At 62.3% G+C, this 14,906-nt stretch overlaps 1 protein-coding gene across 8 annotated transcripts in view; it reads right to left on the reverse strand.

The window, feature by feature from the left end:
* Positions 1-14,906, reverse strand: part of BEGAIN (brain enriched guanylate kinase associated) — a 44,559-nt gene that overhangs the window by 16,647 nt on the left and 13,006 nt on the right. For 4 of the 8 annotated variants that reach the window (XM_073895893.1, XM_025870431.2, XM_073895888.1 and 1 more), the window contains exon 2: positions 9,592-9,620. In XM_073895893.1, coding sequence (XP_073751994.1) covers positions 9,592-9,605 — 14 coding nt within the window. In that variant the 5' untranslated portion in view covers positions 9,606-9,620. Of the gene's footprint in view, positions 1-9,591; positions 9,621-10,176; positions 10,352-10,633; positions 10,725-10,881; positions 10,960-11,156; positions 11,417-14,906 lie in introns of those variants that run through there. The other 4 variants (XM_073895894.1, XM_073895891.1, XM_073895892.1 and 1 more) reach the window with 3 other exon arrangements.

The following is a 14,906-nucleotide window of genomic DNA, read 5'->3' on the forward strand; positions in this document are numbered from 1 at the left end:
GACTTCACACCTTCTGCTCCCTGCTCAGCGCCCCCCCCCCCAACTCCTCCCAGCTGATCACCTCGCTTCCTTCTCCACTGAGGAAATGAAGCCGCCTGAGGGAGCTTGCACAGATGTCCCCGCCAGGTGTAGCCACCTACCTGCATCTGCCCCGACACCCGGCACTGCCCGCTGTTACTACAGACAGCCCGCCAGGCGGCCCCCCGCCCACTCCAGGCGTGGCTCAGCGACTCTCCCCTTGCTCCCCAAGCACCAGCCCCTCCCTCTCTTCCAGAGCATTCTCTCTGGCATACGAAAGAGTTATGTCTCCCACATCGAGAACAACCTTCTCTTGACCCTCCCGGTACTGCCCCATTCCCTCCCTGCTCCATGGGAATGCTGTCTGTCCTCACTCCCGGCCTGTCAGGACCCACGCAGTTAACGGCATGGCTGAGCCCTCCCTGGCCCACAGCACCTCCTTCTCCTTCTCGAAGGTCAGGAGGCAAGAACATCCTGGCAGGGGCCAGGGTGCATCCCAGAGCCCAGGCCTGGGGGGAAGGGCCGACTAGGGGCTGGCCAGGGAGACGTGGGCAGAAGGTGCCGAGTGCAGGTCAAGTGTCTGGTCCTTTCCCTCAGGGCACCAGGCTTGGGCTTGGGGCTGTCCCTCTGGTGGCTGAGCCAGCAAGGGGAACCCAAGGTGGCTGCCTCAGGCGGGGTGGGGCAAGCCACAGGGGCCCCAGGAAGTCCCCAGAACCCCTGGCTCTGTGAGGGCTCCTTGGGCACTCCTGCCCGAACCCCTCTTTCCTAACACCCAGCTGGGCACTGTGGGTCATCTGCTCTTTCACTGGTCTCCTACTCTAGACTGGGGGGCCTGGAAGCCGGACCATGAACACTTAGCCCCAGACCCCTCCCCTGCCCTGAGGCCATACCTGCCCTCCACCCAGAGTCGGTGTTCAGGGGGGGCACCCACGGGGAAATGGATGGATGGAATGACCATGGAGTTGGCCCCACAGGCGACGAGGGGCTCCCGAATTAACCTCCCAGCACCTGCCATCCCACCCTGGAGCCCCGGCGCCACCACTCAATACTTCGATGATGGGGTTCATGACCACCCACCAAAGGACCCATGCTGACTTCACTAATTTGACCACCCCACCGGCCGGCTCGCCACTGCAAACAGACACGGGCACAGATTAATTGGATCAGTGGGAGGGCCTGTTTTCTGGAATTCTGGGGATCATGAAATTAATCAGAGCTGTGGGAGGCTTATCGGGAACCCCTACACTGCGGGGCATGGCCAGCTGGCCCCAACCCTGCACTGCCTCCACGCCCCACCCCTCTGGGCCCTTGGCTGGTCCCGCTCTCCCCTCCCCCCCCCCCCCACCTCCCCTGCACCTCTCCAGGCCTGCAGGAGATGGTCTCCAGGAGGGCAAACCCCATCTGGAAGAAAAGGGGAGCTATGACAGTGCGCCGGAAGGAGCCCGCCCTTCTGGGCTTCAGGTTCAAAGCCCAAAGGGGCACCTGTGACCACCGTGACCTCTTCCTGGAAATGGCTCCCTGAGATGACTCCCAGTCAGTCAGTCAGTCACCCAGTGAGACCTACTGTGTGCCACTGAGGTGTCCTCACTGAATCCTCACCTCCCTGGGTAGGGGTGCCGCCCATCGGCAGACAAAGGAGTCATGGCCAGGGGCAAGGGCCTCTCCAAAGAGCACCAGGCTAGTGCTGGCTCCTAGTAAGCACCTCCCCCAGGTTGGCCTCCCTTCTCCAGGGCGGCCCCTCCAAACATCACCGCGGGTCCCCCAGCCCTGGCCGCCACCCCTCCTGCCAGGACACTGGACACAGCGGCACAACACCTGCCCCGGCAGAGCACCCCCACGCTATTGGCCATGAGGGACGTGGGAAGAGGGGCTGAGGACCCCAGGAGACCTGGCCCCACATCCTGCTGCCTTCACCCGACAGCCATCTTGTCTTCCGCATCTCAGGGAGCGGTGACTCCAGCAAGACGGACGCCTCACTGTTGCCCCGATGCGGGTCCTCTGACCGGCCCACGAGCCCCAGCACCTCAGGGGCCTGCAGAGGGATGGAAAAGGAGCAACTCTCAGAGGGCCAGGCAGTTAACAGCCAGAGCATTAACCACGTGCCAAGATCCATGGTAAAAATGTAATCTTGGAAACAACCTTCTAATGTAGGTGCTGTTATTATTATGCCCACTCCACGGATGCAGAAACTGAGAGTGAGAGAGGTTCAGAAACTTGTCCAAGGCCACACAGCCAGGAAGTGACAGAGCTGGGATTCAAACCCAGGTGAGTCTACCTTCTTTATCACATACTTCGTCAGGGAGGCTTTCCAGAGGAGTAGGGACTCATATGTACTGTGAGGGTAGGAGACTCTGAAGGGAAGGGCAGAAGAAAGAACAGTCTGTGTGGAGGGTCTCTTTGTAGTGCCTTGAAACCCAAAGGGAGAAATCAAAGCGAGGTAGTCATTCACACCATAGTGAGAATTAGCACTTAAGCCTTCCTCCACTAGGGTCAGGTTTAGAAGTAGGGCAGAGAGCCTTGGGGGACTCCACTTAGGGAGGGACTGGGCCTGCCGGGTGGGGTGGAGGAGACAAGAGGTGGAGAGTAGGCAGTCTGGGGGAAAGGGACAAGAAAACCCAACGGCGATCCTGGAGGCATCAGATGGGTCTCAGCAGGTGGCCGGTCCCCGGGAAACCTCTCCTTGAGTTGGCAGGTTTGAGACCACAATGCTAGCCAGTCCTTCAACCCTCAACGAACGCCTACTGCATGCCCACCCTGCCCAGAGAATGGGGCTGCCCTCCAGGACAGGGGGGTCTGCCCAGAGCAGGTGTGCAGTAGGGGTACCCCAGGCCTGTGGGTAAGACGGCAGCTTATGCGTCCCCAAACCTGCTCTCCCCCTGCAGCTGTCCCCATCTCAGGTGACAAAGGCTCCACCCTTTGCTCAGGCCCAACACCCAGGAGTTGTTCTGGATGCTCCCCCACTTCCGTCACACCCCACACCCAGCCCGTCAGCGGACCCTGTCCACTCCCCTCCTGAATACACCAGAACCCTCTGCCCACCTCCACGGCCACTGCCTGGGCGGTCAGAGCTGCCACCACGACTCTCCTGGTCCCTGCCCTTCCTTCCGTCCTGACCTCCCAGCTTTGCCCCCTCGCTCCACACAGACATGGCCACATTGTGGCTCCGCTCGCAAGCGCTCAGCAGGCCCCACTCACCCCCAGCCTCCATCTGTCCCCTTCACCTCCCCGGCCTCCTCATCACTCTGCTCAGCCACTCTGGCCTGTCCCCATTTCTCATAGGTCAGCACCTTCCTCTGCACCTTGCACCTGCCGTTCCCTCGGCCTGGAGCTCTTCCCCCTCACACGGGCCTGGTGACCCTTCACCTGCTCAGGCCTGCACCCAGGTATCACCTCCCTGGGGTGGGGGGCTTCCCAGGCTGTGCTGCCCCAACCCCAACCCACTCACTGCCCTTCTGTTTGGGGGCATTTTTCGTCTCCACAGCACCGGTCACTGTGATACTTATTTTATAAAAGTTTTCTGTCTCCCCTAATTGGAGGCGAGAATGAGAGAGGTTCAGTTAGGTTCCCTAACCAGAGGAAGTTTTTGGTCCCTGCTGTATCCTCAGTGCCTACGACAGCCTCTAGCCAACAGTGGATGCTCAATAAATATTTGTCGCATCCAAGCATGCGATCGATGAGCAAATTAAATTGACAGTGACAACCCAGAGGGCCAAGGCAGTGGAGCCTCCTGGGTGGGAGAAGGGGTCCCTGAGGGGGGTCTGGAGGGAGGCAGGACAGGCCACCTCCGAGGGACCAGCCCGGGGAGCAGCCATGCGTGGGGCTAAAGGTGGCCTGGGTGCCACACAGGAGTTTGGATCTTCTGGGGGGCCAGCGGGGATCTGGCGCTGTCAGAGGTGTGCCCTCGGCTCCGGGCTTCAGGAAGGGTGCTGGTGTGGCCCGGAGGAGGGGGCTACTGGAAGGGGGGGATGGGAAGCCTGCTTGTCTGACGGGACAGGTGCCGTGGGCATCCACAGGTGAGTGGGCTGCACCATTTGGTCCAACACAGACAGGACTCTTCCGGCTGGGCACCATCCTGATGCTTGGGGACGTAGCTCTGTGATCCTTCACTGCTGGGAGGGCAGGAGGCGGAGAGTACCGGGAAGGGCAGAGCTCAGCCACCCCGTGAGGAAGAGCGCCCCACCTTCAGGCCCTGCCTCCACGTGCCCCTCTACCACCTGCCCCCAGGCTCTTGCCCCGAATGCTCCCCCAGCCAGAAGCCCCCCGTCCCTGCTCCTCCTCATCTCAGTAGGGCCCCCCATCTCCTGTTGAGGCCAAATCCCTCCACCAGAGGCCCTTGCAGCTCTGAGGGCCTCCCAGGGGGTGATTTATGTTCTCTAACCACTGGGCCAACCAAATACCCTTCAGGGGGTGATTTAAAAAAATAATAATAATAAAACACTAGTCCCTGAGGGCCGAGGGGGTAGGGTGGGGGCACAAGCGAGGGAGAGGCCCCCTCTCAAGCACTGTGAGGAGCGGGGAGTGGCCGTCCTGCTCCTCCTTCCTCACTGTTTGCCACAGTGTGGTCTCATCCAAAATCATTTACTGAGCACCTACTACATGCCAGTTCTAAGCACTGGGGATCAGCAGTGGACTGCTGTTCTGGACAGGGGTGGGGGGTGGAGACAGATAATAAACAAGATAAAGAAATAAAGCAAATCATTAGACAGCTGGAGATCAGGGTGGCTGGGAAAATCAAGGCAGAGAGGGGACAAGGTGGGGGGTTGATATTATAAATGGAATGAGTGGTCAGGAAAGCCCCCCCCCCGTCCCCCTGACATCTGAAAAAGATGTGAAAGGAGGGATATCTGGGGAAGAACATTCCAGATCGAAAGGAACAGCCTGTGCAAAGGCCCTGGGGCAGGAGCCTGTCCAATGTGTTTGAGGAAAGGCAAGGAGGCCAGGAGGCTAGAGGGGAGAGTCATGGGAGAGGAGGTCAGTGGGATTGGACATTTCTGCCACGACCCGATGTCCGTCTCTATCTCCAGGATGTCAGGCTGGTGTTTCCCCACAGTGTCTCCAGCATGGACAGTGGCCACTGACAGGGGCAGAACCACAATAAACATCAGTCATCTGAGTGCATCAAAGAGCGTCGGCCCGAACACTGGGGTGTCCCTGTGCAAAAAGCTTTAATCCGCAAAGAAGAGCCGAAAACATTCAACCGAATTAAAAGGAAGAACTTGTGCTCATCAGAGGACCACTTCAAGGGCAAGTGGTCGCTGGGGGGATTCGCACATGCGTGAGTGACAAGGACCAGGCTGAAGAACACCCACAAGCCGGTCAGACAGCCTGATGGGAAAACACACACAGAACTTACAGAAGAGGAACCCCCAATGAGCAGCAATCCAGGGGAGTGCAGTTAGCACCCCTCTCCCCTGACGATGATGCCAAGATGCCGAGTGCCGGGCGGCCGTGGAGACACAGGGCCTCCCAAGGACCCAGGGCTGGACTAGAAGAAGCACCCTGCCGAGCGTGGCCCCCTGCTTCTTCCTGACCATGCAGCTCTGCTCCGGGGCGTACCCCCAGCCATGCAGCACGTGGCCCCCAGAGCACCTGGACGGAAGGCCCAGCAGCTCCGTCCACGGCGGCCCAGGCCGGAAGCCGCCACACTCCTCCAGCAGCGAAGAGAGGGACGGCAGTCACGTCACTCACACGTGCTGCCCCCAAGACGGCCAGCTGTGGGCCACCCCCGCCCCCCGCCAGCACGCCAACCCGACCTTTTAGTGAAAAAAGACCAGCCTTTAAAATACAAGCTGGAAGACTCCGTGGATGTGAGGTTCTAGACCTGGCAGAAAACGACCTCTGTCAGTTAGGGATGCTCTCAGGTGGCCAAATGATGCAGAGAACAAAGAACTGCTTGTCACATACGCCAGGGCCCTGGAGGCCTCCGGGGAGCCGGAGGGAGCCGTGACGGGGGAGGGGTCTTGGGGCATCCCTCGAGGGCTGGCAGCGGTCATCTCCTTGACCTGGGTGCTGGCCTTCTAAACTTAATCTCTAAACTGCACAGATATTTATTCCCTTTTCTGCATGCTGGCCACAGTTCACAACTTTGAAAAATGCTAGTTGGGGGAGCGGGCGGGGTGGACGCACAGCGGGGAGAGCTCTGCTTTCCGGGGCACCTGCTCCGCGCCTGCAGCGGCTGACCCACTTTCCTACATCACAGAGGGGACGGGGCTTGCCCAAAGGCCTGCAGCAGACAAAGTGGCCACGGCAGGAGCGAAGGCAGAGGGACCCTGTGCAGAGGAAAGCAGAGGAGCGGATTAATTTGGGGATTAGCCGCGGCGCCCCGCGCGCAGACAGCCAGCCGGGACTCGCTAATAGCCACAAATCCTGGAGTGTCACAGGAAGACTTGCACAAGCTGTCAGAGGCAGGAGGGCTGAGGGAGTGAGGGCAGGGGGACCCAGGATGCCAGGGGGACCACGACCGTGGGCCAGCCCCTGCACGGCGCTGGGGCTGGAAAAATCGAGGGGGCAGACCCAGGCTCTGCTAGAAAGGGCTCCCCTCTGGGGCACGCTGGAGGGCACTCCATTGACCTGCGCTCCCCACCCCCTCAACCTGTTTCCGAAAACGCATCCCTGCTTCCTTGGGTCTCCCGTGGCCCTTGGGCCTCTTGGGAGGTCTGTCCAGTTTATCTTCCTTGCAAACTCCTATTCATTCTTCAAGCCTTGGCTCAAGTATCCCCGCTTCCAGGAAGCCCTCCCTGATATTCCAAGCCAGTGTCCCTGGCCTGGGATCCCTGGGAAGATCTGTTGATGGGCCTGTGTCCCCCGCCTGCCCTGGAGGGTTGGCCTGGGTCTTACTCAGTCTCAGTGCCCAGTGCAGGACTCGGTACACAGACAGGGAATGAGTCCACTCGGGGGGTGGGAGAGTGAGGGGCAAGAGAGGCACAAAAGCCACAGAGCAAAGGTGACAGGGAGAACCAAGGGTTTGTCACGTGGACAAGAAGGCAGGTGGAAGGGCATTCTAGGTGGGAGGGCAGCACAGGCCAAGGCAGAAAGGCCTGGCAGCTTATTTGGGCCTGAGAAGGGGGACTTCAGTATGGGGTGGGTGGTGAGCAGAGGGAGTCGGCAGAGGGGCTGGGGCAAGGGGAACCCACAAAGGGAGCCACTGAGGGGCAAAGTGAGAGGGTCCTTTTATTCACTCATCACATATTTCCTGGACCCTCCCACGAGCCAGGCTTGGTTCCAGACCCCACAGCGGGGATAGGATGTCGAGCACGGGATGGGGCAAAGGACCTGCCCTCCGGGAGCTCAGGTCAGACCCCCAGGCCCAGCTTGCAATGTGCAGAAATGCACTCTAGGGGCAGGAGGCTGGGCCCAAGCACAGGGTCATTCTCTGGACACCCCAAGACCCCTTCAGTTGGACCACAAATGCCTCTGCTCCTGCCTGGGGATCCCACCATAGTGTGGTTCAGACCTATGGGCCATGTCTCAGGTGAGGCACATCATTCTCCCAACAGCCCTGCCAGGGCGGGGGGGGGGGGGGGGCGGGGCGGTGATTAGGATATCCACTTCACAGATGAGAAAACCGAGGCCAGAGACTGGATCTGCGGGACCCCAAGCCCCATGACCTACCCCTGTTGCCCAACTTCCCCTACATCCCTTGGGACCTCTGGGTCCAAGACTAAATGCAGGACGGAACCCCACAGGGGCAGCCCCTGTGTCGGCTGGGAAGGACGGGTCTGGAAAGGCCCTTGAGGTAGCTCTGAGAACACTAACGGGGTGAGAAGGGGAGGTCAGGACCCTCCCCGGTTGTGGGATGCTGTGCTGCGTCCTGGCCCCATGGGATCCCCACTCCCACCAGCTCCAAAATCCTGCCTCGGCTGAAAGCCCAAGTGGCCCAGAGCAGCCCAGGAGCCCAGGCCCTGGCTACTGCCACTGGCCTTTGGGACTCGGCCCAGGGAAGCCCTCAGCCCACTTGGCAAAGCCATGCCTGACGCCCGTAGCATCTCAGGCAGTGGGTCTGCCCAGGTGGCTCACCCGCCCACCCGCCCACCTGTGTCTTCTCTGTCCCCACTGCCCAGAACACAGGGGTGGGTGCTCAAGGCCTTGGCTAGGGGCATGGAGAGCGAGAAAAAGAGAAAGAGAACCACCCCCATTCCCCAAGCCGGTCTGGGGGCGCCCCACGAATGCTCCCTGGCTTTCAAGTCCCAGCTGAGTTAAGTAGTGTCCCCTTCCTCCTAGGGACCCACCCCGGTGGGGAGACCGGTGAGATGACAGCCAAGTTGGGGGGGGGCAAGGGTACCGGGGAGGGCCCTGTCCTGAGCTCAGAGGCCTAAGCTCATCTGTGTGGCCAGAGCCAGGGCCGCTGCTCCTTGGGCCTCACCGGCCCCACCCGGACCTTGACCATGACAAGGCGGGTCTGACTGAACATCAGATTTGGAGTCTGAGCTCCTATGACCCAAGACACTGGACCCCTCCTCCCAGCCAGGGACCACTGTGACCATGCCCTGTGGGACCCACAAGAGAGGGCTGCACTCCAGCTCAGTGGCCAGGAGATGGCCCTGCTCTGAACAGCCAGTCTGGGGCCTCTGTGTGAGCCCACCTGTCTCAGGCTGCCCCCTGGGCATTCCCAACTCACCCACAGCACTAAGGGCCAGCCGGGTCTCTTTCCCCTAGCCCGTGGGGCATGTTCTGGAACAAGCCTGGGCTCTGCTAGGTCCCAGACCCTCAAGGAATGGGCGTCCTGGCTACCTAGCCCGTTCCCCCGGGATGCTGATTCTGGCCTTGGGAGGAGGGGCAGCCGGAGGGGGGAGGTCAAGAGACCCTCTGGACCTCGGGGACAGTGCCGAAACCCAGCAGTCAGAGCTGGGCCTGCTGCCCACACAACGCCTCAGCTCAGACTCCGGAAGGAAAACACGGGAGGGGTGTTCCCAAAGTGGGGGTCAGGGTGGCCAAGGGAAGTCGAGGAGGAAGTCGTGAATATTCACATCAGCTGATCCCTGACCTGCCCCGAAGGGAGCCCGGTGCAGTCCACGATGGCTCAAAGTTTAGCACCCGGAGGGAGGCCGCAGGGGACACTCCCCAGACTCGCGGGATTCCCCCAAAATGGCTCCAAGACGCGCCCGACTCGCTGGCCAGCCGCGAGGACTCCATCCCCCACCCCCGCCCCCACGAGGCGGAAACTTAAAAGCTCAGAACCAGGCAACTGTCAGCTGGGGGCGGGGGGGGGGGGGAACAAGCCAGCGCGGGGACTCAGCGCACAGCGGGCGCGGAAGCCCGGAGGGTCCCGGTGTGTGTGGGGGGCAGTCGAGAGTCCGGGGCGGTGCACCGGCGCAGGCCCTCGCGGCGCACCCCCTCCCCCCGTCACGGCCACCCTGGCCCGGGCCGAGGAGCCCCCGCGCGCGGGGCTCCCCATTGTCTCGCGGCGCGCACACACGCACCCCGCGGCGGCACACCGGCCCGCGCCAGCCCCGCCGAGGCGGCCCGGGCCCCGTGGCTGCGCCCGGGCGGAGCCCCCCCCCCCCCCCCGCCCTCCCGAGCGCCCCCACCCCGACCCGGCCCCGCGAGCCGCGGCTCGGGAGCCGCTGCACTCACCTGAGTTTCTCCATGTCTGCGGCAGAGGCCTGCGAGAAACCAAACGAGAGGGTCAGCAGGCAGGAGGCGTGCGCTCCGCGGCCGCGCCGGGCGGAGCCGGGCACAGCGGGCACGGGCGGGCGCGGCGGCGGGGCGCCCCGCGCGGCTCTGTCGGCGGCAAGCCCGGCCCGCGCGCCCCCAGCCCCTGCCCCCCGGCCGCGCTCCCCGAGACTCAGGGGGGTGCGCCGGGCCGCGGCCGAGTAACAGGTGAGCCCGCCCGGGCCGCCGCGCTCCCCGGCACCGAGTTACGCCCCCCCCGGGGGGAGGGGAGAAGAGGGGACCAGCCCGTGGACTCGGGATGGCACGGCCCGGGGCGATCCCGGGCTCGCCCGAAGAAGGGGGACCCGGCCCGGCCCCGTTAACTCTCCCCCGGCCGCGGCCCCCGCCGCTCACCGCACCCACCCCCCCCCGCCCCGCCCGTTAACCCTTCCAGCTCCGCGCTCCCTCCCGGAGGAAGCCGAGCCCGGAATCGCAGAATCTCCTAGTCGGAGAATGTTCGAATCCGGGAATTGGGAGCCATACGGGATTGCAGAACACGACACTCACACGATCCAAGGGTGATGGCATTTGGGACCTCAGACTCCTCAATCAGAGACCCCGCTGCCCTCAGATTCTGGGGTTCCGGGCCTGACTCGCCCCTCCCGGGCCCGAGGGATTAACCCATGCGCGCCCAGCTCGCCGGCGGGGCTCCCTGCCGGGCTTGCGCAGACCCGCCCGCGCGCGGCTAGGAGACCCTCCCTGCCCAGCCCCGCAGAGCCGGGCAGCCCCTCCGCGCGCCGGGCGGGGAGACCCACCCGCTGCCGTTAACCCTGCGGGCGCCGGCGACCGTTGGAAACCGCGAGCGGCCCGGGCGGGATCGCACTTCCTGCGCGGAGCGGGGGGCGCGGGGCGGGCTCTCCATCGCCCGGGAGAGGCCGCTCCCGGGGGCTTTCCCCCGTCTTTCCGTGCCACGACTGGCCCTAAAGGGGGACGGGGGTCTGAGCCCAGGGACCACGCGACACACCTGGGAAGACTGATGACTGCCCATCCCGGCCCCTCGCTCCGGGCGCCGCCGCCGCGTCCGCCGGGAGCGCGCTCCGCTCCGGTCCGGGCCCCACGCCGCCTCCCCCACCGCCCCGCAGGGCGAGGGCGCAGCCCGGCCAACAGCGCCGAGCTAGGAGGCCTGGCCCGGGGGCCTCGGCCAGGCTCGGCCGCCAACTCCCCGGGTGCTGGGGCAGGCCCTCCCGGGACTCCGCTGGCCTGTTTCCTCACCTGCGAGCCGGGGTTGGGGGCAGGGGGAGGCGGACGAAGCGCTCTGCTGCCCTTCAGCACCGGCGGGCTGCGGAGGGGCTGGGTGGGGGAAGGAATTTTAGAAGGAAGGATCCGCCGGGGGCCCGGATTGGCCGCCAGACACAACAGTCACTCTAAAAGTTGTCGGAGACCACGAGCCCAGACCCCCTCTAAATACTCTCCTCCACTAAAGACAAAGAATTGGCCGCCAGGCCAGTGCCTCCCCCGAAACCCCCCTATATCCACCCCAGGCCCACCTTTCCCAGGTCCCCATCACCGAGCTCCGCACACTAGATCCCGGCATACAGCAGGCGCTCAATAAACACGGACAGTGCATGCCTAGATCCTACACCACTGTGGCGTGTCTTTTCCTGCCTCTTCTCCCTGGCTGTGAGTTCCAGGCGGGAGCCCTGTCCCTTCACCAGGTCACCCCCAGCACCCAGCAGGCCTGGCCTCCACAGGGCCCCGCGCAGGGTGGGAGGAGCCGTGCTTTCTCAGGGTCAGCCCCAACCAGGTTCATACCCAACCCCAAAAGTCCAAGTGTTCCTCCGTCCACCGACGCTTTCTCACACATTCGTTAGCTCTGGGATAAGTTCTTGCGGTGGGCGGGGGCAGCCAATGAGGTGAGCCCTGCCCTCTGGGGGCTAATGGTTGAGAAAGGACACTCCCCTGCTCCGTCCTGGGAGCCCCCCTCAGCAGAATGGCAAGGATAAATACTGGCAGTACCCCCCCCAACACACACCCTCCCCGTGCCTTAGCCTTACACATTGGAGGCTCCGTGGCTCAAAGGGGACAGCTCAGCAGGGAAGCGGTCGCTCCCCATTTACAGACAAGGAAAACAAAGGACAGAGCTGAGCCCAGCAGGGCCTGGAACCCAGCCCCCAGAGAGAGGCCTTTTCCCCCAAAAGGCTAGGGACACCCCTCATATGTCTCCAGTTGTCTCAATCACTCACAGTGAATGACCTGTCAGGGAGTTTGTCTAAAATTAATAAGAATGTATTAAAATTAAAATTTAATTTTAAAAATCGAACATTAATTATTTACATTGAGTGTTTCAGCTCTTCTAAAAGGTCTGTCTGGGAATTTTGCCCCCAAGAAGGAATGTCAGGGGAGGCCGCTGGGTTGCCCTGGTGGTGGTGGGGGGGGCGGGGGGTAGGGCAGGCAGGCTGGGGGGAAGGAGAGGGGCTCTAGCCCTGGCACCTTGGACCCCCTTCCTTCACTCCGCTACTCCAGACCCCAAAGCCTGGCTCTGACCCTTCCATGATGTCTCAAATTCTCCCCAGACCCCCTGCCTGTGCCCTCATCCTTAAAGGTCACCTCCTCCAGGCAGCCCTCCATAGAGACCCAGTGGAGTTGTTTGGTTTAGGTCTCCATACCAGATGCATAATCCCTGGGGCAGGGCCTTTCCCGGCCATGTCCCAGGGCTAGCCTAGCACCTCACCCAGGGCTTGGGAGCCTGGACGCAGCTCTGGATGCACATGTGATGAGCTGTCACAGCTGTATGTGGCTGGGGAGCAGGGTGAGCAGTGAGGCTAGCCCTGTGAGGAGGTGCTATGCCCTTGGCAATGGTCTTGGTGTTGGGGCCAGAGCCCCAGGTTCACGTGTTGACTCTGCTATTCATAAGCATAAGATTTGGGAATATTCCTGAGATGCCCCTTTTACAGATGAGAAAAACAAGACCAGAGCCTGAGATGGGCTTATTCAAAGTCACCTAACGTAAACCAGGGCCTGCCTGGTGGGCTGGATAGAGGAGAAAGGGGGCACTGCCCGGGTCTTGGGCCGGAGGTCGTGCCTCCATTATAGGAGGAGGGCAGGGATGGTTGGGGACCATGAATATGAGGGGCCTGTGGGATGTCCAGGGTCCTCAGCGTGAAATGATGGGGCAGGAAATACCCTCAGGGCCCCTCTGGCCCCTCCAGGGACCTGCAGGCAAGTGGGATCCCGGCGCTCTTCTCTGGGGACTCCCATACTCATGGCCCCACACCTCTTCCTGCAGCACACTGTGACCTGGTCCGCTCCTGGTGGTCCAGCCCAGCAGCCACCTTTATTTCCCTAAAACATCCTGTGAGCCCTGCTTGTTGGTCCCTTGCCTCAGCCCACCCGCTCTCTGTCTTTGTCCCCGAATGCCATCCTCCTAGTGGCACCTGGGCATGGTGACTGGCACACAGGAAGCACTCCCAAGAGGCGATGGAGGGAGGCAAGTCTGCCTAACCCTCTGGCCTCACCTCCAACCTGCCCCTTACTTGGCACACAGCAGCCACACTGGCCTCCTTGCTGGTCCCAAGCTCACCCAGCTGGCTCCTGCCTCAGGGCCTTTGCACTTCTTCCCTGCACCTGGAATGCTCTGCCCCAGATCTTGTGTGGCCAGTGCCTTCCTTCTCTGACGACCCATCTGAAGGAGCTCCTTGCCCACCAAAAGACTTCTCATCTCGCCAGTCCCTTTGGACTCCTCCTCCTTGGTCATTTGCCTCCCACCCTGCCCCTGCCCTATAAACGACACCCCTACTGCAGGGCCCTCAGTTTCTGCCACTGTGTCTCTATCCCCAGGGCCTTCAATGGCAAGTGGTGACACCAGAACCATTGCAGTTGCTCTTCTCCCCAGCCAGAGGCGCCTGCTCTCCACCCTGAGCGCCTTCCTGCCCTCCTGGCTCCTATCATTCACTCACCACCCCATGCCCCTCCCCCAGCTGGGTGGCACCTGAGCCCAATGGCACATCTGCACAGAGTCCTGCCCAGGGAGCCCCTCTGAGGCTGTGGGTCCTCCCTCTCCACAGCCCCCTGCCTCCCGCCAGCCAGTTTGTGACTCCTCCACTGGACCATCTGGCCAGGTTGCACAGCTGCCCATTCCACTCCAAGTCCAAGGCCTTCTGTTTCCGAACTACAGAGAGAAGGAACGACAGTCCCTGTCTGGGGATGGGCCTGCTTGGTGCTGAGAGCCAAGTCTGGGACACACGGAGCCTGGGTTCTGGTCCCAGCTCTGCCTCACCATGTGACGCTGGGCCAGTCCCTTCCCTCCCTTGGGGCCGGGGGCTGACCTCTCAGACCCTGACCCTAGTGCTCCACTCCTGGGGTCTGCGTAAATCCACTCGGGGGTCTGGCTTCCTCAGTTTCCCCCTTATCTTGCTCCCCGACTTCCACCTCCAGGGGACACGGGGGGTTCAAATCCCAGGCGCAGCTACAACGGGGGTCACCCACCGCCCGCTGATGAAGACTCAGGCCTCCTACACAGCTGTGTGACCTCTGGCAAGTCTCTCAACCTCTCTGAGCTCAATCTCTCATCTAGGGAGCATGGAAAAGTTTTAAAGGACATTGCGACTGACAAGGTAGCCATGTGTAAGGGACTGTCTTGGGGATAGAGCTCCTCTGGAGAGCCAGCCTTTTAAATTTAATCATCTGGGGTGGACAGCCTTCGAAGATGCCTTCTTGCCTTCATTCAACAAACATGGACCCTGTGCCCTGTTCTAGGGGACTCAGCGGGGAAGCAGCCTGAGGAGATTTGTGCCCTGATGGTGCAGATACTCTCGGGCGGGACGGGGATGCCGATTACAGGGGATGTCAGCGCCCCGGCTGCCCCAGTGTCTGATGTGAGGGAGGGAAGGCTGGGGCTGGAACTGGCCACAGGGAGGCCAAGATGAAGGGCGAGAGCAATGACGGAGTTGGTGGGAGCAGCAGGCTCTGGGCGTGGGGGGCCGGTGGGCCTGGGAGCATCTGGTCACCCGTGGGGAGCAGGGCTGTGTGTCACGGGCCACAGTCAGGACTTGGGCTTCTGTCCTGAGTGGGTCGGGAGCCCTGCAGGGCCAAAGAGAGGACTGTCCCTGGCACCGCTGTGTGGGGGACGCGCTGAAGGGTGAGTGCGGGGCCCCAGGGGCCCAGCCAGAGGCGCCAGCACCAATCCAGGCCTGTGGGGCCAGGGTGCAGGTCGGAGAGGTGCTTGCCGCTGGAAGGCAGTGGGGAGAAGATCGGGGGCTCAGGTTCAGAGTTGACAGACGTCCCAGTAGGGACATGGC

This window comes from Callorhinus ursinus, unplaced genomic scaffold (assembly GCF_003265705.2).
Source record: "Callorhinus ursinus isolate GAN/ISIS: 27379988/994484 unplaced genomic scaffold, GSC_fseal_2.0 scaffold8, whole genome shotgun sequence".
NCBI lineage: Eukaryota > Metazoa > Chordata > Mammalia > Carnivora > Otariidae > Callorhinus > Callorhinus ursinus.